This window comes from Amphiprion ocellaris, chromosome 5, assembly GCF_022539595.1.
Source record: "Amphiprion ocellaris isolate individual 3 ecotype Okinawa chromosome 5, ASM2253959v1, whole genome shotgun sequence".
Classification (NCBI taxonomy): Eukaryota; Metazoa; Chordata; class Actinopteri; family Pomacentridae; genus Amphiprion; species Amphiprion ocellaris.
In genome coordinates, this window is record NC_072770.1 from 16,135,507 (window position 1) to 16,157,002 (window position 21,496).

Sequence of the window (21,496 nt, forward strand, 5' to 3'; positions counted from 1 at the left end):
CTTTTGAGAATATTACCCCAGGGTCCTGTTTCTCAAGGAGACAGGGGTGGGATGTTTTCTAGTGTTGCTATTGTAAACTTTTTGTTGTGTGTGTTCTGCACATCTCTGTTGTTGGGAGAAAATGATGGTGATTATTCAGATTTCATGCCTTGTCTGGATGTTAATTATTTACTCTGGGCATGAAATTTGCGTGAATGCCAGGGATTTGTGTATACAAACACGCTTCAGATCACAGGAAAAATGGGAGGGAGAGAAGGAGGTGGCAGAGAGAAGAGGTGGGGGAGCTCTCAGTGCATTACCCTGTAGTGGAATATTTTCTAATTAATACTCGGCTTTGTTTACAGACGCTTTGATTTAATTAAGTGATGAAGAAGAGAGTTGGATTAGCTGTTAATTGATTTAATTATCCAATTTGTTTGTCTCAGGCATGATTCCAGCAGAGCTGCAACAACTGTGGAAAGAGGTGACAAATGCTCACGTGAAGGAGGAGCACAACAATAGCAGCAACAACGGCCACCGGGGCCTTGACCTGTCCTCCCCGGCACCGCCAAAGAACCCACTCCTCAACCAGCATGCCTCCACCAACGGGCAGTACATGAGTCACAAGAGAGAAGGGTGAGTTCCTCCGTCTGCAAGGACTTCTAAGTTTTGTGTTTTATTTTACTTTTATGTGTGTTACAACTTCTGCTTGTTCTCACAATAAGACACAAGCTTAAAATGAAATAAAATGCAACTAATGCATTCATACAATCATGCTTTACCAACTAGTAATTGCTGATATTAAGCAGTCTTCACTGTGTCATGTAAAGGAAATTGGAGGCCCATGTGCCTTATTTTCTTATTTAAATAATTAATTTTTTACAAGACCTCAATTGATGTAAATGGCTCCATAGATTTGCACAGATCACTATTAATTTATAGTTTGTAAGTATTCATGAAGACCAATAGTTACTTTTCCATGCAGCTGGATGCACTTGGGAATTTCAGAGGAGCACCTGCAAGGAATACAGGGATTTGGATAAATGTTCATGTAGTGGAAATGGCATCACTGTGCTATTAATGGGGATATCAGCGTATTGACCCCCTGTTTCTGCGGTTGCACATTGAGTGCAGCTGTGATTGAGCTGTACTTCCTTGAGAACATTTCGATACAAGTGTCTTTTCATAAAGACAAATATTTCCTTCTATCCTGGGAACATGTGGATGTGCACAATCAAGCTGTCAGTTTCGGAATATAAAAAAAAAAAACATAACAAGAACAACAAGCTATTATATGCTAGAAAAAAAAAACAAATACTGGGTGTATCATATTTTCAAAACCAGGATGAATCATCTATGAAAGGCATCTGCTCTCTTAGCTGTGTGTGCGTACGTGTCTTTAAGGAAGGAATTAATTTGGCATCTTACACATTTGCTTGTTTTCTTGCACCAAAGCCTGATCTTTGAACTGCTAGTGAGGAGCCTCCAGGCACCATGATCTCACTGCATAACATCTGACTTATGTTTCAGTGATCAAAACCTACACGTCATTATGAAAGCAATGCCGATGAAAGCATGTTTAGCACAGTAAACCGGCAGGCTTTTGGAGGTGAAGAGGGGCTGCTTGTGGGAAGGGACATGGGGGGTTGTAGAGAGGATCTGAGTGACACCAAGAGGATATGCTATGATTCACTGATGGAGAGATAGAAATGGAAAGCAGCTATTTCTTTTCAAGTAGTGCTATCGGTTTTAAATACATTCATGACATACTACCTGTACAGACTTATCCTCTTTACTGTGCTTCAAACTTATCTTCCAGCACAGTGGAGAAAAATTTTAAAAATGGGCGTTAGTTGTTTCCACAGTTGACAGTATCCACAGGCTCCCAGTCCTTCATCCAGTGTCTGGCTGAATGTCTGGTTTTTGTGTAGTTAACTGACAAATCGCAGGGGGAGGATATTGACTCGCTCACTCCATCACACATTGTCGCAAGCGAGCAAACAAGGTGAGCATCGATGGCAGGAAAAGGCAAGAACCAGCCTCAGCTGAGGGCTCCATGAAACATCGGAGAAGACATAATGCAAGAGCTGGCAGCCCCTCTGCCTCGCACTGACTGTCAGAGATTAAAGAAGATGTCAGCAGCAGTTTAACACAAGCTTAAGTGAAGAAGGCAGTCTCAGTCTGAATATTCTCCCAGTATCTTAGATCTGTCAGAAAACCAAGCAGGTGATTCTCATCCACCGCATCTGTTCAAGGAAGTGCATTACCTACCCAGAGTTTTAAATGTGCAATTACAAAGAAAGATGACTGATACAAAGTGAACACAAAACATTCCACATTAAATGCTGAATGATGCTAATTTAGATTCACACAACCAATAATCCTTTCTTGTGTTAATTTTGGTACACTTAAATCGCACAACTATCAAGAGCATTATTCCCCTCTTTTGATGATGCACACTCAATTCTAATCAGACTCCATGGGAAGAAAAATGAAATATTATTAAGTATGATTATTCTAAGCAAGGCTCTGAGAAAACGTCTGTGTTATAATCCAGGGATTTGAATAATCAGGTTGAAGATAATGGGCTGGGCCGGCCTGGGCGTAAATAGAGAGCATCCACTCATCCTCCCAGTGCTGAACTTAATGAACTTTTAATTGATGCGGTTTTGCAAGTCCTTTTGTCATGCAACAGAAACAAGCCTCTCTGCTGATGGGCCTGTTTTCCCGACTGGCTTCAGATTGGTTTACAGCAGGCCCTAAGTACCATGTAGTTAGTTTCATGTGTCATATAAAATCTGCCCAGGCACAACGACGCCTGCAACTAAAACCTTAAGTGCATCCACAGGAATCACTCACCGGCTTTGCACTTCCGTCTTAAGGAAGGAGAAGAAATTCAATCACTGCCGGCTTGACACACCGAAGATGAGGCACGTGTTCCTGCTTTTAGTTGTTTCAAAGAACACTCTGGCAGGGCAAGCTGAGATTTCTGTTTGTCTGAATAACATCCTTGATACGACCAGATCCTGAGTCACTCAATATGTCAGGCCGTGTTGTTTCCCAGCCCACGAATTGCAACGCATAGATAGAGATATACCCCTGTGTGCCAGGTCATCTTTATTCAATGATTTGCTCATTTAAATCAAATGTGCCTGATCTGTATCTGACACAAATTCCCCATACAGTGCTGCATCAGCTTTGTAAGGGGGAGCATCCTTGCAAAGCGCTTGGCCCACTTTACTTCACAACATCAGTAACCACAGCTCAGGGACTGTAACACAGCAATCTGTTAAGGAGATAAATAATCAGATTTGGCACAGCACTCCCATTCCTCTCTTGCCTTTCATTTGTCTTACATGAGAAAAAATTATAATTAAATCATTAAGGGTAAAGCACGCTGTGGCACCGAGAAGACAGAAGGAGAGGATCCAGTATACGACCTAGAGAGTTAAAGAGGGGAGGGTAGCGGGTGTGGATGGAAGGTGGAGGCAGAGGACACCAGAGAACAGGCTAACATCAGTACCAACAGGGAGGGTGAGTGTTGTGACTTGCTTCACACACTGTGGCCAGACTCTGACCTGGCATGGTGGACATCAATCTTGCCACCTTTTTGCTGATAGATTGAGTCCATCAGCACCGGATGCCATAGATCTCCACTTGTTTATGGCCCAAAGCATCTCATCAAAATAAGTGAGCTAGAAAACAACTGGCTTGCAGCTGTCGAAATCATCTTGGTGTGCAGTTGCTCCTGTCTGTCTGCACATAAACACCGTGCAACACCTGGAAGGTTCACACTCTGTCTGTTCGGGTCTATATGCACTTTAATGTTCCTTCTCCTCTAAAGGAAGCTGATGACATGGTTTTCCTCATCGCTGTTACAAGATCATTAGAGTGTTCTTCCCTCGGGCTGCCTGACAATAATAACATCCTGACAGACCTGTCGTGAGTGCAAGTCAAATTTAACGCAGCACAAGGAACTGCTGATCGGTTTCCTTTTTTTCCCAGAACATGCTCTCAAATGGGAGAAAACCCCATGAATACTACACTCTTCTCCTATTACACTAATGTATCTCATTTGGTGTAAATTCTGTCATTTACTACTGTTTAGCCATCCACCATTTAAAAGGGCTCTTCTGCCGCCAGCCCCTCGTAGTGCTTTGTGCTCACTGATTCCCAGCGCACTCCACATTTCAATATCTTATTAATACAGAATTAACCAACAAGCCTCCTCGCAAAGAATTAAAAAAGGATCTCTTTAAATTAAAAACCAGCGTTACCTTCACCAGTCCACACATTTCCTTGTTAAAAACTCATTATAATAGGTCTTCTGCCATCTATTTATTAGCTGTATCAAAACAGAGGTCTTAATGTGAATGCATAATTCATAATTGAATAAAAAAAATTCTGACTTTTGAAAGAGGGAGAAAAAAAAGCTGCTAACCACATTCATGAATGCTTGACTGCTTCCTAATTGCAATGCAATTATCACATGTTATGAACAATGTGAACTCTTAAGCAAGTAATTATAACACAAGGAAACCTGTGACGACCTTTAAATTTTCCTACTTGAGGTACAGCTTTACTAACATTGATACAAATGAGATTTTAATCTGAACATCAGCTTGTTTAATCCTGTAAAATTGGCACACCACGGATAGATTAGTTTCGTTTTTTGCTAATTCATTTTTACATCAATTTTTTAAATCGTAACAGATGGATGATTGGCTAAGAAATGCAAATTGTTGTTTTTAATAATATTTTTCTCCTACTTTTTTCTTAAAGAAATCCCCTGAAGCAGTAGAATTAGACATTATTTCTCATGGAGTCTGTATATGAATGAGATTTTTGGGGCTGGAGTTATTCCCACATGGCAACACAACAGTTTGTGGTGCAATCTCCTTATCCGTCCTGTTATCTTAGAGAGCAGAGCTCACACTGGAGGAGAAGCAGCAGCAGCAGCATTGTGCTCACGAGCCGCCAGAAGCACAGGTGGTAGCGATATAGGCCAGTCCCCCAGGCTCTTGTAGCTGAAAGTTGTGTGTCTTGTATAGTGCCTGTGTCCATATGGCTGCCTGTCTCGCTCTCTTAGCAGACACTGCCTCTACACGGGCCGCTTTCTCTCAACACTGATTGTGGTTAGCTCTGGTTCCACGCCTCTCGCCATATGGAAGATGTTGTAAAGTTTGTTTTTCAGGGATGTTCCTGCTATTTAGACTGATTGTATGAAGCCATATGCTCCCCATAGATGCACGCTTGTCAGCCCCTGGTGGCATGGATTGGTCAGTAGATAAATTGATACCAGGCGGGGATGTTTACAGTTTGTGCACGGTGTGAAAGTAGGAATTTCATGTTGTGGTACAGACTTCTCCAGGTGGGCTCTGGGACACGATGCAGCAGGCAGCACAGGAAAAATAGCGACTCAAGGAGCCCCCTAGCAGTGTTGATCAAAGTGAACTGCAACATGGCTCAGTGATACTAAATAATTACATATTGATTTGTCCCCTCTTTTAAGTGTAGAGCAAGCAATGATCACATAGGTACACTGATTTCACAAAGCCCAAGGTTCACAGATCAAGTAGAAAACAACATTTCCTGGGGTAAACAAGATATAGTACATGGAGGGAGGTGCTAAGCAGGGATCGGCTTAGCAGGATAAGCCATCATCTTTGACCTCTCATCATGTTATGTGACCACAGGCCTGTAACCAAGAACAGCTAGTGATCTGTTTTTACTGACAACTTTCTCTCTGAATCTCTTTTCCAGATCCACGCTAGAAGAACCTTCCCCCCACAGTCACCCTCTCTATGGCCACGGTGTTTGCAAGTGGCCGGGATGTGAGGCAGTGTTTGATGATTTCCATTCATTCCTCAAGTAAGTTTAAGTCATAGTCAGAGGTATGTTTCTATCACAGTTTGTTTGTCCTCTTGTTGGGTCGATTACACGTTTTGTGATCCCAACGCGACTCAGAGGCACTGCAGGTGCAGCCGGTTGTTATTCCTTAGTCTGAGTTGGCCCTTTCTTGACAAGGGTACTGTGGTGGGGTGTCCTTCTGGGAACGGCATGGGCCTCTAATTCCTGTGATAAGTGCAGTTCCCATGGTGACGGGGGCCGTTTTTCCCAAACAAACAACGGTAGGATGTTTATCTGTGGCAGCTCACACTTAGGGCGCACCGCATGTTTGCCCTTGTCACTGGACAGGGGGATTGCTGTATATGTCTTGGACTGTCTTGCTCAGCTTTTTTTAATCCTTTTCCCTGTAGTCGGTTTGTTTTTTCCCCTTTGTCTCATGCTGTACTTTTGTGACTTGCTCTTTGGTTTAGTTAATGGATGGCCCACACCTCACCTCAATGTTAAAATGAACCAGTATACCGTATTTAGAAAGCTCCATCTCAGTCAGCATCACCTGCTGTGTAGCATCTTTCCAGTGTGTACTTTATAACAGGTTTGACTCTGTCCAGCCTGACATAGGCCATTGTTTTGCTCCCTGATTCTCTGTTTGAGTCAGACCCCCGGTTTCCTAATCAAGCCTGTGTGCGGTGCGCTCTAGGTAATCCAACACATAACAGTGCCATGGTTACGGAGAGGATGAAAACATCTGCGTTGTGGCAGCAGATCAATGGCTCACTGTCACCCCGGATTAGTCGCACTTTAAACAAGATATGACACAATTCCATTATCCTAAAACAAGCACTCAGCGAACACACAGCTTCCCCACAGACGCAGAAGAGAAAGGTGCTGAAGAAGATGCCTCATAGGCTGCTCAAAGTTTTGACTCTCTTTGTCAACATCTTGAATCTGCTTTTGATTATTTACATAAATCCGCTTTAAGCCAGTTTGCATTTAAACTGCTTATCACACTAGATTGTATAGTAGTACAGTTTCTGTGTAACTGAAAAGAAGCGGTTACATATTTTTATTTTATTTAATAAACATGCAGTGACACTGAGTTATTAAACCATGTATTTCACACACACACTTTAACACACAGACACATATTTCAGCTTTGGGAGTGCCCGCTTAAATCTATCATTATTTATTGTATTCTGACATTGCCTCACCCTTTGTTTATAGAACAGAGGAGAATTAAATTCAGTGCGCCCGGTAGAGCTCTGCCTTAAAAAGTCTCTAAGTGCACTCTGCTCTGTTTTTACAAGTGTTTTTATCATGGCAACATCTTGTTTACTTTAGTTGCCTGCTCAAACTGCTTGGAACATGTTAAGAAAACATTTGGGGAGAGTCTCTACAAAGCTGCCTTTGTTTAACAGCAGGCAAGAGTGCGAGCAGCTCACCAAGGTGTTAACTCTCAAACCCTTAAGCACTTCCACATGAAACCCAGCAACTGATACTGCAGGCCTCCAAAAAGAATCAAAAATAAAAACAAAGAATACATAAGGCATTATAATGCTTTTACAGAAGTCTCTAAAGTTGGAACACGCAAGTGAAGCGAGACGTTTGTGAGTTTGTGTCTGTCTGTGAGTGTGTAGTCAGCAGAACACAGTGTACTGTGTACCAGAGAGAAAGAAAGGTGAGGAGGACTCTAACGTCAACCACATTTCAGCACCACATGCCAACAGTAACAACTAACACAGGGCTGAAATGTTGTTTTAAACTATGTGTGTATTTATTTTATCTTTCAAAGAAAACATTACATACCTACATGCACTATCTCGATAAATACAAGGCACCAAATCCCTGTTCCTGTTTTCGGGTTCAGCACACAGAAGGGTGGGGTTGGGTTCATAGCAGAGCCTGGTGTTTTTATGAGGGTCAGGACCCTTTGCTTCAGTGTCCAGTCAGAGGTCAGAGCCAGTGAAACACTGCAGTGCCCTCTAGTGCTGCACTGTCTGTCTGTTCAAACCACAAAAAGTCATCTCTGACACCCCAGCACGATGCAGTGACTGTTTTATTAGTCATGTGGCCTTGTAACACTGCAAACCCTACAGACTTATTAAAATGGTACATATAAGACAATCATAAAATAATGTAAAATTAAATTTCAGAAATCTTATCTTCATTAAAATAAACAACAAACTATAATCTTCAAATGCTAAATTAGAAGCCAATATTTTCAAGCATCAAAAATCTGAAATTTTCACTGCTTTTTAAATGTAAATACCGCTGTACAGATGTGTGCATTTAATTTAAATTCCACCCAACAGTGGAGAAGATAAACCTCCCTCAGAGACAGCCTTAAGCTGTGGCTTCAGTCCATATAATTAGAAATTGTAAAGAGAAAAAAAATTAGGCAAACTAACTGATATGTAAAAAGCCGACTGTGTGAATATCTATTTAACTTGTTTTATTGTGGCAATTTACATTAGGATCTGTCATCCTGCCAGAGCGCCTTTAAAAGTGGCTTTATTTGAAGTCCAGAAAGTGACACATGCCAACGTTCATAGTCTCTCTCGATGTCAATTCCCCGTTTCCCCTGCTCCCGTGTCCAGACACTCCTCTCAAGGCTGCATTAGGGCCATTTGAATATTTCATTTCCTATTAATTATGCACTGTGACTCTCCATGTCATTAGAAGAAATAAAGTGGAATGTAACAAAGGATGAAAAGAAGCAGGGCACATGTCTCCTATGAACAGAGAAATTCCAAAGCTGCTCACGTAGGCCACCCTTCATTGAAAATTCAGTCTGTGCCAGTTAAATTGGAGTTGAAACGTCTTTACCTATTATTTTTCTTCTTTGAAATTTAGTAAGATGTCCTAAAATGTTTACCAGTTTCATTTTCCGACCTACTTAATTAAATGGGCATTTATTTGACTCAAACAAATGGAAAGCTCAGAGAAGCCTAAATTGATTTCAGCAAATGGGGGATATTGCCCACGCTTTCTTTAAATATGCCTTTTTAATTTCTTTTTTGCCACAATAATTAACTTCAAGTGCTGAATGTATATCGCAGTCATTTTGAAAAATGTATTATCAAAACACAATAGGTAGACCCGAAAGGGGGAAGAGACCACGTTTCCCATGAAGATTTAAATCATTCACCTCAAGGTTGAAAATACTGCAGCTGAACAGAAGCATCCATATGTCAAGCAGAGCTCTATCAATTTTCCTTCCTTTCAGATGTCTGTTTTCTGAGTGTAAATGTGGTGTTTAATGCACAAATGTGTTGTCTGTACATAAAGCAATGGCATCAAATTTATTGGGCTATCACAACGCCAGTGCTGCCACTGTGCCGTCACCGGTTGACTCTGGCTATTTTTGATTTGCAGTAAATGACAGAAAGAGTGAATATGGAAAGGCAGGCACATTGCACACCTTCCTCGCATCTGCCGGCGCCACTTGGTGCACACGCAGACATGCCTGGTGACAGTGACCTACATGGTCACCGAAGATGTGATATAATTTATGATATATATAATATATTGGATCCATTAGCGAGCATAATGAAGTAGTGAAATGAAAGGGTATTTGTGAAATCAGTTCAAACATCCTGCTCGGATTATGATTAAATGATTAATGAAATGCCCCTGCATAAGCATTTTCAAACAGTAATTCATGCGGCAGCTGATAAAATTCCCCCAATCATATTTCCTTCACTCATGAACCTTATCTCCACCATTTTATATAAATCACAGAAAAAAACCCTGTCTGCTACCCGGCGAGCTACTTATTTAGATTAGTTATAAACGTACAGGAAAAGAGAAAATCTTCCCGGTATAAAATAATCACGCATAATTATATCCATAATTCAAGTTTGTGACAGATCCCATCTCCTTGTCCTGTTGTCCTCTACGTCTGGTCTGGCTTTATTTGAATTCTCCTAATTTTAATGATATAATTAACTATCAAAACACCAAAAAGAGCAAAATCAACCGGGCAGGGGAAAGCTGCAGTGAGAAGAAATGGCATTAGGGCACTGGTGCATAATTTAGCAATGGAATCCAACCTGAAATTCTTCAATCATTTCTCTTATCTGTAAGCTGTAGTTGAAGCAGACATGACCGTCATGAAATATTGAATGTCATTCTTGTATGTTAAAAGAAGTATTTCTTTTTGTTTTGCGGGCAGTGTGTGTGTGTGTGTGTGTGTGTGTGTGTGTGTGTGTGTGTGTGTGTGTGTAATCTTTGCAGTATGCTGTTAGTTTTATGTGTAGTATTTGCTTAAATGTTATCAAATACTCTCCATCGTGCTTTACTTAATTGCCAAGTTGCATCAGATAGAACTTTTGTTTCCTACATCTCAAAAGTTGCAGAAGCCGAACTGACATCAGCTTTTTTTGGGGTTTTTTTTTTCTCTCTTTTCTGTTTTCCAGGCATCTTAACAATGAGCACGCCCTGGATGACAGGAGCACGGCCCAGTGTCGAGTGCAAATGCAGGTCGTACAACAGCTGGAACTGCAGGTATTGTCCCAGCGGTTGTTTTGATCCAAATATTTATGTGTCTTCTTCTGCTGACACTTCCTCGGTGTCTGCCGAACCCCTCCCTGTCTGTCTGATATCAGCCATGGGGTCACTCGTGGAGAGGGGGAGGATGTGGGGTGCAGAATGAAACAATTTTGTACATTTGCTAGTAACCAGTCATTAAAAATGTGTTATGTATGCATGACAGCCAGGAAAAGATATATGAAGGGCCTGGGGCTAAGTAGAGAAGATAATTACATTTTGAATTTTACTGGGTTTTAAAGTTATTTATGACTTTTAACTGTTTGGCACCAACAATAAAGCACTTGGTGAAATGATTCGGCAGCGTAGTGTGGATCGGCGCTTAGTGTCGAGTGAGTTAAAGCAACAGAAAGGTTATTGTAGCAAAGTACAGAAAACTGTTGATGCAGGAATCAGTAGTTTTAATACCCTGTTCCTCATGAATAATCTTTAATGTTCTTTTTCTGCGAGAAAAAAAATGCATGCGTACATTAAGAATGCACTTATGGAAAATATTTAGTTCACTGTCCCCCATTACGGCGGATTTGTAATGGCCAGTGAGTCATATATGTGCGTGTGTGTTTGTGTGACAGTGGTGGGTTAAATGCCAAACATGACCACTATGCTAATGTAAGGTTACAGTTATTTATTAGTATTTCAGAGAAAAAATAAAAAACAACCATCCCATTATACAAGTATTTTTACTAATTAGCTTCTGCCAGGGTTGCAAAGCAAACACAGCACGGATCCAGTGTAATGTATTCCAGACTATATGCAGTATTCACTTGTGGTTCACATATTAACCACATAATACCTCCAAAATGACTGATAATGGGCATAAAACAGCTGTGGTTTACAGGATGTTAACTTTAAACAATGAGATTGTAGTTGCTCAAACACTGCACCATGCCAATGTCATGTTGTTTCCGCTCTGGTGGTGTATTATCCAGAGGGATCGAGTGAAGGTTTATCAGACACAGACTTCCTCTGCATGCCGCCTGTCACCATAATTTAAACTGGCAGTTAAGACAGCGCTGAGTTTTAGACAGGTAGAAAGGGCCTGAGCTTGTTATTGGCAATGAGACGCAGTATATTTTAACACTGACTTGGAGACTGTAGTTTGGTTGTTTGAGCTGCCAACTTGACAGGTTCCAAAAGCATTTTGAAAACAAATAATTAGATGGTCCCAAAAGGAGAAAGGTCGGCTTCACTACAAAGGGTTGCACGGGATTAATAAAAGTACAAAAATAGATTTTCTTTTGTGTTCATAAAAAATGTATTGTTTTCTCCTTTCTCATTACAGTTAGCAAAAGACAAAGAGCGTCTGCAAGCGATGATGACGCACCTTCATGTCAAGTCCACGGAGCCCAAAGCCACCCCACAGCCGGTGAGCAGCAACCCTGTCATACATCTCTCTCTCGTCCCTCCCCCATCCTTTTGTTTGTCTTAATTGGCACACATGTATTCATTAATCCCTTCCTCCATCTTCTTATTTATCTGCTAAATAAAAACAGCTGTTCTCTGGAGGGAGGCAGTAAATATAGTTTGGACCACATCTGCTGACATCTGAGATTCAATTTGGTGTCTGTGATGAACTGAATGCACACTCTGTAATGGCCCCATCCCAGCCTCAGAGAACCGATGCCTGTTCGGGCAAACAGAAAAAAAGGAGAAAGCGCAGGAAAGTAAAATACTAATATGTTTTATAAATACTTAAAATGCAACATGTATTCTTGGTGATTTTCAAAGCAAAGTTGTAACATGCTTTCCTGCCACATAGTATTATATATATGATGAAAAATATTTAATAAAACACCAACAACAAAGCCTGGCTAATATGTGTGAAATTAAAAAAAAAACAGCAAAATAAAGACTCTAATCTAATAAAATATTGCTACAAATCAAACAATCAAAGGAAAAGTGTCCATTTTATTATTTCTGAGTGAGTCTGCCAATGCTCTTTTATCTTGAAAGAGAAGCCAAGAGTGCTTGCTGATAGAAAGCAGTGCCATTTCAAAGTACAGGTGTTGGTCGCAGCTGATTGTGATTTTAATATTAATTTACTATGATGACAGACGCCTCCCTGAGGATATTTCAGTCCTCATTTATAGGGTTAAAAAGTTGTCAGGAATCACCCTCGGCCGTCCTTACAATAATTATAGTAATTAGTAACATACGATCTGAACAGAGGCAGACCTTGTTCAAGGAAGGAAAAAATCTCAACAGCATTTTTGGCTTGAGATTTTTTTTTTTTTTTTTTTTTTACATAATTGTTATCTAAATTGTGGTTGAGAGTCAGTGCCAGAATTTACAATAGAATTGTTTAGCTTTATTTTCCCAAAAGGTAAATTTGTAAATATGAGAAAATAAATAAATTGCCTTAATTACAGAATGTACTGCAAGGGAAAAATGGAAATTTAAAATAAATGTTAAACAATCAATTTATTATCTTCTTGACACATTCCAAACATTATACTTATCACTCTCGATGTATGCTGTGCCATAAAGCCTCCTGCCTAATCCCTATCCTATAGGGGCAAAGGCTTAACATATGGCATTTAAGTGTCTGCTCTATTTTGTCATGTTTAAGAGGGGGCCTCACCACCATATTTCAGTCTGTATGACAGTTCATTCGGAGTGCCAAATGAGCAAAGATCATTTTACTGCAGGGCGTGAATGTGAAATCATGCACACACATGCACGCAGACGCACAATATACATGCAGGAGTCCTGTCCCTCAGCGCACTGTGCGGCTTGGATCATTTATTTACAGTCAGAGAGATGGCTATTGACATCCAGAGGCTGCATATGCGCTCCACACAGCACAGCCGGTCTACATAAAAGGCCTGGAGATGTTGAATGACAATAAGCTGTCTTATAAAGCTGCGCCTGTGTCACACACTCTGATTGTGTAGATTAGAGTGCAAAACGAGGGCTCTGACACAGGGACATTTGTATATGAAAAGTGGTAGGGGCGGCAGATAGCATCTTGAGTTCGCTACCTCTCTTCTCTCCCCGGGGCCCGTGAGAATGGCTGTGTCAGAGCTCAGCGTTAACACTCTCAAGGGGGCGAACTGGGATTTGTATTCAAATAAATAGACTCCCATTCTCCAGGGCCGCTTTGCCTGCTGCGAGCTGCTATGAAACGCTATGATAAATATGTCTGACTTCGACTGGCTGAGTGGTGGACTTACACAGGTCAGGGCTCAGGGTCCCGCTGAGGCTTTAGTGAGATTGCAACATCAGAGGTAGCTGCAAAAAAAGATGCAGAATGAAAATATTCTCAGAGCTGACTGGAAATAGAGTCACTCTGAAAGAAAAAGAATGCATTCTTCCAGTAATTGCTAGTTCTGCTTTTCTACTGTTCTGTGCTGTTGCATATAAAAAAGGCATGTATAAGTAGCCAACTTGTCACAGCAAAGTAGCTCAGATGAACTTGCTGGTTTACATTTAGTTATAATTAAAGACAAACAGGCTGATACGGTGCATTCACAGCGTCAAATGAATGGGATTCATTTTATTTTCCGAGGTAGACGGGGCGGAGGGAAGATCAAAACAAAATGTGCCACATTAGCAATGCGTGTTTCTGTGTGTGTATGCCTGTGTATGTGTGTGTTTATGTTTGCCTCTGTGTGTGTGGGTGGGTGTCTACACACGGTGTCACTAAGCATTCTTGTCAGAAATCTGACCTTTTACGCCATACATAATTAAGGAGGGACTTTTTGTTTATTTTCTTTAGCAGCTTGCCGAGTCAAAGCCAGTATAATTAGATCACCAATTACCATTTAATTAATTTCAGTCTGAAGTCTCATTTTGTCTAGGCACTGGAGTGAGCCCAAATGGTGAGGCAAACAAAGGCAAGGCTATTACCAGCCTGTCTGGCCTATTGTTGAAGCCTCTCTGTGTTTATGGCCAGGGAATATGGATGAAACATGAAACAAAGCCTGCTAATCCACAGGAAGAGAAGTCAACACCGCAGCCCCATTTTATTGATAGCATTGTGTCAGAAACACGCAAACCCAAGTGTAATTTATTTTGTTCATGATTTAGAATAACACGTCTTGAGCTACTGTTGCTGAGGACGCAGTCTACATTTGTGCATCCCTGCAGAAATCCAAATTATTTGGGAAGACTCTGCCAAAAAGGCAGAGTTCAGCCTCCAAAACAAAAATAGACATTGTGAAGACTCGGACACTTGTCTGTTAAAACAGGAGATTCAGAAAGCACAAACGTCACATATTTTGGTGAGAGCAATATGCTATGTAATCATCTGAGACAGTCATTTTTTTTGTGAAACAAGTTGTAAAATAAACTAAAATTTAAAAAAAATAATGTAATGACAGTGTCATTCAGGTAATTCAGGGAATGTCAGTCTCAGATTTCTGATATATAATATAGCTGCTGAGTGTTAATAATGTGATTAGTAATTGGGTGACTGAACAGGATGTATGTTTTCATGTAGAGTGGGATGTGAAAAATCATCATCACCCCACCGCCATTATCAGCAGAACTCAGGCAATTGATCCCTTGTAATCAACGTGATGTCAAAGATGAGATGTTCCTACCCACACTGTCCTCCTTTTCTACAGCTCTGTATTTCGCTGTCTGTGTTTTTCCCTTTTTCTTATTCTCACAGTCTAAAGTCATGTTTAATTTGGAAACTGGCCTCCTTCAGCAAATTAGCAATTAGAACAATTTTGCGGGAATATGTATATGTGTCATTAGTTTTCCTGCCAATTAATAGCTGGAGCAGGGGGTCAGGCTAGAATTTTCCACTTGACTGCTGCTCCAGTATGGAGGCTTGGCACTTGGCTTGGAGCTGCCACAGCTGCTGGAAGCCATGCTATACCTTTGGAGCACTTGCTGTAATTAGTTTACCTTGTAGCCATTATTACTTAAATCCCTCCTTCTCTTTAGCACACCCACCCCAACTGTGCACACAGATCACAGTGGTGAAACCAAATATTCTCTACGTAAGACTATCTGTGGAAAAACTGTGGGTCCATCTTTACCATGGTCATCATGGCCTGATGATGGAGGTCAGTCAGATACAGTAGTTAATCATCAGATCACCTCCGTAAGCAGCTCCTAATTAGAGTCCTCACAATACAATTTCAGCTTGTAATTAGCCCAGATTGGCTTCTTCCTCTGGCTGCCTTATTAGCAGGGCTTCTCAGCGGTAGGTGAGAATCTCACTGTCATTTTTCAGAGCTGTACTGGCCGCCCATCTTCCCTTCACAACACAGCCCTCACCGGTTACCATGCTGGAGACCCACAGAGTGCAGAAGAGGTGGGGGTGTGTTGTCCAAATTGGACAAAAGATTAAACAAAGGCGGTGCAACGGAGAGCTGGGGACAGGCCTGACATGGCAGCAAGAGAGAAGGAGGGAGGACAGAGAGCCGAGCCTGAAAAATAGAGGAGGAGGAGAGTGGAGGATCGGGGCTCTAGGGTTGTTTTCCAAACATTTAGCGAACATTCATGGATCATCTCAGGGCCTGCCTGCAATTAGAGAGGAGATATGCATAGTCAATGAGGCGTCAGAGACACAGGGGTAATTAGAAGACTAACTGAGCTCTGTCTGTCTGTGTTTCTGTTTGTTTGGTCTGGTTTCCTTTTCTCAGCTCAACCTAGTGTCTAACGTCACGTTGTCCAAGTCGGCCCCTGAGGCATCTCCTCCTCTGAGCCTCCCCCAGACCCCCACCACACCCACAGCTCCCCTCACACCCCTATCCCAGGCCCACTCTGTCATCACAGCCAACAGCCTCCACAGTGTGGGCCCTATGCGACGGCGCTATTCAGAAAAGTACAACATGCCCATCTCTCCAGGTACTGTACAACGTGCACACTCAGTAGCAAACATATACATGGAGCTGCACACTTCTCTGCCCCACTCAGTGTCTGACACATATATATAATCGAATTATATTTACACACAGCCATGTAATTAAGCTATAATGTGTGTTATCAGCCACTGATGGGAATTTACTGTTGCTCTATTTCCATTTTTTTGCTCTTTGTTTACAGATCTCAGTCAGAACAAAGAGTTTTACATGAATGCAGATGTTAGACCGCCATTCACGTATGCCTCACTAATAAGACAGGTAAGGTACCTCTTTGTTTTTAACCTTCTGATGCTTTGCAAACTATCTTTCTGATTTTATGAATTGAACCTTCAACTTTCTCTGTTTGGCAGGAAATACAGCAAATGCATTCATCTTTCTAGAAACAACTTTTTTCTACTTATTTCACTTCTTGTTATATTTGAACACAATTTAGACAGAGGGGCAGATAAAGTATCTTCAGAAGACTGCAAGGATGCATTCGGGATTCAAAACACAGCCACATATGACAATTTGGTTTGATTAAGCATTTCGGTGGCTGTGATTATTACCAAATTCATTTCACACAACAGTAGGGATGAACCTGTTTTAAGATGGCCAGTCAATTATCGCTCGACCGCAGTAATCTGGGATCTCAGGAATTAATCTGAGCCGTCCATAATTGCTGCCCTGTAATCTGCCTGAGAAATGTTTTCGCTTGCCCTTCATTTACACCCACAAAAGGAAATATATTCAAATATGCCATTTTGAATAAAAAGTGCATAACACTTCTCGAAACAGAGTGCACTGTACATAGACAGTTTCTTTCCTGTTGTCTGTGTTTTTCTCAGGAGAACACACACAAACCTGCATGCCTCTTGTGAATTATTAATCATTTTGTGAAGGGAACAAAATTGTAAATGTTTGTTTCTGTCACTGTTCCTCATCCAGGCAATCCTCGAATCTCCAGAAAAGCAGCTAACACTAAACGAAATCTACAACTGGTTCACACGAATGTTTGCATATTTTAGGCGCAACGCAGCAACATGGAAGGTAATTTTGTTTTTCCTCCTATCGTCTTTAACCCGCACCAGAGAATAAGGAGACATTGTTGTGATATTAGGCAGAATTGAAATGATAGCCAGGCATAATACCTAAATATGAACCTTTACCCAAATACAAAACAATACCCCACTTATTCAGTCCAAATGAACCACCCTTTAAACAAACATGAACCACATAGAACAGCCAACGAGAGGAATATGTGCATTTCTGTAAAAAAAAAAAAAAAAAAAAAATAGGAGAAAGAGAGAGAAGAAAAGTGAAAAAAAAAATTCCCTGTAATATGTGGGGATGTTCTGGTGGTGGGTGGCATTAGTTTAACATAGCAGTGCTCTGCCAATGACTCCTGGCTGAGCCCCTCACACTCACTTCAGAAGGGAACACTGTGTTTTCCAACAGGCCACAAACACACACACACACACACACACACACACACACACACACACACACACACACACACACACACACACACACACACAAAACAAAACTACAAAAAAGAAATAACTGGAGACAGAGAAAGTGAGATTTGAATGAGCAGTGATGAAGCACTGAAAGCCCCTTCTGAGCCATAGCTGATCAGTCATTTACAGCTTCACGGGACCAAACACACACAAATATCACCACCCTGCTCTTCCATCAGCTCCCCCACTTACTGACAGCCCTTCCATAGGGGCACATTGGTGCTATAAACACTGAATTCCTCTCTTTACACACACACTTAGTACATACACATGCACTCAGCAGAGCTCCTGGAATAACAAAAGGATGATATATGTAGGTCTGCTTTCACGCCCAAATTATTTTCAATTGAACCCTGAGTTTAAGTGGTAATAACTTTTCTTTCCTCACATTGTTATAAGCGATGTTAAGCCGAAATGACCGCAAGATATTATGAATAAAATGTTTGGTTCCTATATTTCATTCACTTAATTTGTTGTGACTGATCAGAAATGTAGCTTTTGAATGATAAGAAAAGGGATGCTACTGTTTTATGACTGCTGCCATGGAAACCAGTAAATATTTGTGTTGTTTAAGTCATTTGAAACTTAAGGACCATTTGCTGCCAATAACCTTTTGGTTTATTGTTTTCATTCAGGTTTCATCCGGTGCCTGTCAAAATATTTCTTCTTTGCAATGCAGTTTTTTTTCCCATGAAGACATGTTTACTGTACTGATAGAAACCTGTTTTTTTCTTCTCTTTGTTTTTACACCAACTGCAGAATGCAGTCCGGCATAATCTTAGTCTTCACAAGTGTTTTGTGCGAGTAGAAAACGTAAAAGGGGCTGTGTGGACAGTCGACGAAATAGAGTTCCAAAAGAGACGGCCTCAAAAGATCAGTGGGTAGGTCTGTCCTTTTTGAGCACTGACTAGCGTCTGTCTCACCGTTGACTGATGGGAAGAGGCTCCTGCCGCCGCTGCTGCTCCATCTCATTGTCTGTGTGCCATAACGTCCAAAGTCCCTGCTTGCTTTGGCGTGCCTCCCCTTCATGCTTTCAGAAGCCTTTTGGTGATGCCTCATAACCCACAATGGCTTTTTTCATTTTGATCCTCACCCTCTCCCCTCCTTCCCTGTGTCTGTCTGTGTGTCTGTCTGTGCCCTGTCTGTCCTGTCGATCACTGCATCTGCATCTGGCTGTGCCCTGCTGGTTTGCTTTCCCAGGGTGCCATTCGCACCAACCTTTCCCTGCATAAGTGCTTTGTGAGAGTAGAGGATGAGTTTGGGTCCTTTTGGACTGTTGATGATGAGGAGTTTAAGCGCGGCCGCCACATACAGCGAGGCCGCCCTCGGAAACACGCCGCTGATGAGAACTTTGACGAGCTGCTTGTACAGTAAGCACTTCCGCCTGCCCTGCAAAACTCCAGTGGCCCCCCAGCCCCACCTGCATGATCCCCCTTTCAGTGTTGCCATCATGCTTTTTGTGTTTAGCTTGCCATCCATCATGCTTTCACAAGATCTGCCTCCATCAACCTGTTCTTCCTTCCCATGAAATGCAAAGTGTTGAAGATAGTTGTGTGGTATTGTCAAGTGATTGAACATCTTAGAACTATAGCCTTAATATCCACATTACGACACCAGTAAACTTGTTTAGTTCTTATACAAAGTGCATTGATTTCTTTTTATGAAATAAGATACTGTATCTGTGGAATGCATGCTAGGTGAGACATGAGTCTGTGGTTGTAATTTAATTTTTCTGTTTGCAGAAGTCCAGCCTTAGTGAAGAACATTCAGACCAGCTTGGGCTATGGTCCGACCCTCTCTGCAGCCTTCCAGGTAAAAGAAAATAAGTGACTTCATCTGGCCTCACTCAGAACTTTAGAAGACAGTAAGTCTCCCAGCCACTTAGTCTTTGTTTTCTAGGGGAATGTACCGGTATGAAAAGAGTGATGGGCAACTGAGAAAGTGCTGACAACTCTCTTCCGTTTCACATTTAATGCTTCGGGTTTTGCTTTTCAGGCTTCAATGGCAGAAAACAACATACCTCTATACACTACTGCTTCCATTGGAAGTCCCACCCTCAACTCCCTGGCCAACGCTATCCGCGAGGAGATGAATGGAGCGATGGACCATGGAAACAGCAACGGCAGTGACAGCAGCCCGGGACGCTCGCCTCTGCCAGCTATGTGAGTGGCACACACGCTTTCTATCACCAATACAGTCAGTGTAAGAAAAGTGAAGAAAAGAAAGGAATTTTGGCTGCTTTTTCCTATGAGACAGAAACACTCCAAATAGCTGTAGACAAAAAATAATTTTAGTACCCACCCAAAATGCACTAAAATTGCCTAATACGTGGCATTAGATCAAACAGAAACAGTGCCAAAGGGACAATAAATAAAGCAGAGAGGGCTGATATTGGAGTGGGTTGTGGGGTCATGGCCAGTGCTGTGGCAGGCCTCCCTGCAGAAAAGGAAACTCCACCTTTTCGAAGCTTCCATCACCAGGCCGGCCGGGAAGAGAAGACGGAGCCCCTCTGTTATTTTAACAGCAAGTTTATGAACTTTCCTTTATGTGTCCTGCTGTCTGTCTGAGCCCCGCCATAATCAGCATTCCAGTTTGTTAAAATATTTACAAAATGCCAGAACACCAAGTGACAGAGCTGCTGGCTCCGACACCGTGCAACATGAGCTGCAACACATTCAGAAACGCTTCTGAGCCTCTGAAAGAAAAACAGCACAAAAGCATAATTAGTCTGGAGGACATCATCCAAGATTCTCATGTAGGAAAGTTGTGGTCGGCCTGGAAACCGCAGCTCCCCATTCACTTGTTGTATAGGAGTGTCTGCTAAGTTGTTTGAAGCCTAAAATAATACAGCACACGCTGCATTGTTTCCAGATGTGGGGGCAGACCACCGATGTGCAGCACGGGTAGACTCAGGGATGGCCTCCTGAAATGTCTGAGCTTGGGGGAAATTCTGCCTGAAAACAAAAAAGGTGCAGTAATGAGCTCCTGGCCAAATGGAGGAAAGTGCCATCCCTAATCACTGTGAACATAGCTCTGAGCATGGCTGTGGAACAGGAAAGGCAGAGACAGGATGGGTGTGCTGGCCTAAAGGCAGCCTGCTTCTCCCTCTGCCCCTCTGCTTCTATCTTTAGGCTGATAGAGCTCACATCTCCTTCTCCATAATTATGTCTATAAGCTTTATGCAAGTACAAAATGAGTTAAATCTGTTTTCTTTTGCTTTTAAAGAACCGTATTCTCTTATTAACAAAACATACCCAGTGTTTTATTTCCTATGGATCAAGCATTAAATGCTATATAATGCAGCAATTAATTTGTGTTCCATCACTGGAAGTAACCGGGAATAAGCTGAGAACTAATGTGCAAAAACATCCCTGTTTTTCTACGATGCTTTGTCTCACACAGTTCCAAGTACAAGTTCGTCACCCCTGTTAACTGTGTAACATGTGTTTTCCACATGTGCCAGTGTGCTGCTGGTTGACAGGACGCAGCTTTTTAACACGGTGAAGAAACCAGAGCACTGCTGTTAAACAGTCAGACGAGAATCAGGTATCCAGAGAAGGCTAATTATAAGCAAAATGTAGAATCAGCATGCAGTTCAATAGCATAATAATAACAATTTCATGTCTGCCCTGCGGCCACAGAGTCAGACCTGAGGCAACGGCACTTGTGGAGTTACTTTGATGTGAAAATGATAGAAAAGCTGACTTTACTTTTTCCCCTTTTTATAATTTACACCAAAATATGTCAGCTCATTAGCATATGAGTGCCTCCATCACAATAGTTGCAAATCACACAAGACAT

The 21,496-nt window shown here is 41.7% G+C and overlaps 1 protein-coding gene across 11 annotated transcripts in view; it reads left to right on the forward strand.

The window, feature by feature from the left end:
- Nucleotides 1-21,496, forward strand: part of foxp1b (forkhead box P1b) — a 150,589-nt gene that overhangs the window by 123,303 nt on the left and 5,790 nt on the right. For all 11 annotated transcript variants that reach the window (XM_023266560.3, XM_055010709.1, XM_023266568.3 and 8 more), the window contains 10 exons: nucleotides 426-615; nucleotides 5,743-5,850; nucleotides 10,245-10,332; nucleotides 11,657-11,740; nucleotides 15,975-16,179; nucleotides 16,378-16,454; nucleotides 17,124-17,225; nucleotides 18,455-18,576; nucleotides 19,438-19,507; nucleotides 19,691-19,857. In XM_023266560.3, the coding sequence (XP_023122328.1) occupies nucleotides 426-615; nucleotides 5,743-5,850; nucleotides 10,245-10,332; nucleotides 11,657-11,740; nucleotides 15,975-16,179; nucleotides 16,378-16,454; nucleotides 17,124-17,225; nucleotides 18,455-18,576; nucleotides 19,438-19,507; nucleotides 19,691-19,857 (1,213 nt within the window). The remainder of the gene's footprint in view (nucleotides 1-425; nucleotides 616-5,742; nucleotides 5,851-10,244; nucleotides 10,333-11,656; nucleotides 11,741-15,974; nucleotides 16,180-16,377; nucleotides 16,455-17,123; nucleotides 17,226-18,454; nucleotides 18,577-19,437; nucleotides 19,508-19,690; nucleotides 19,858-21,496) is intronic.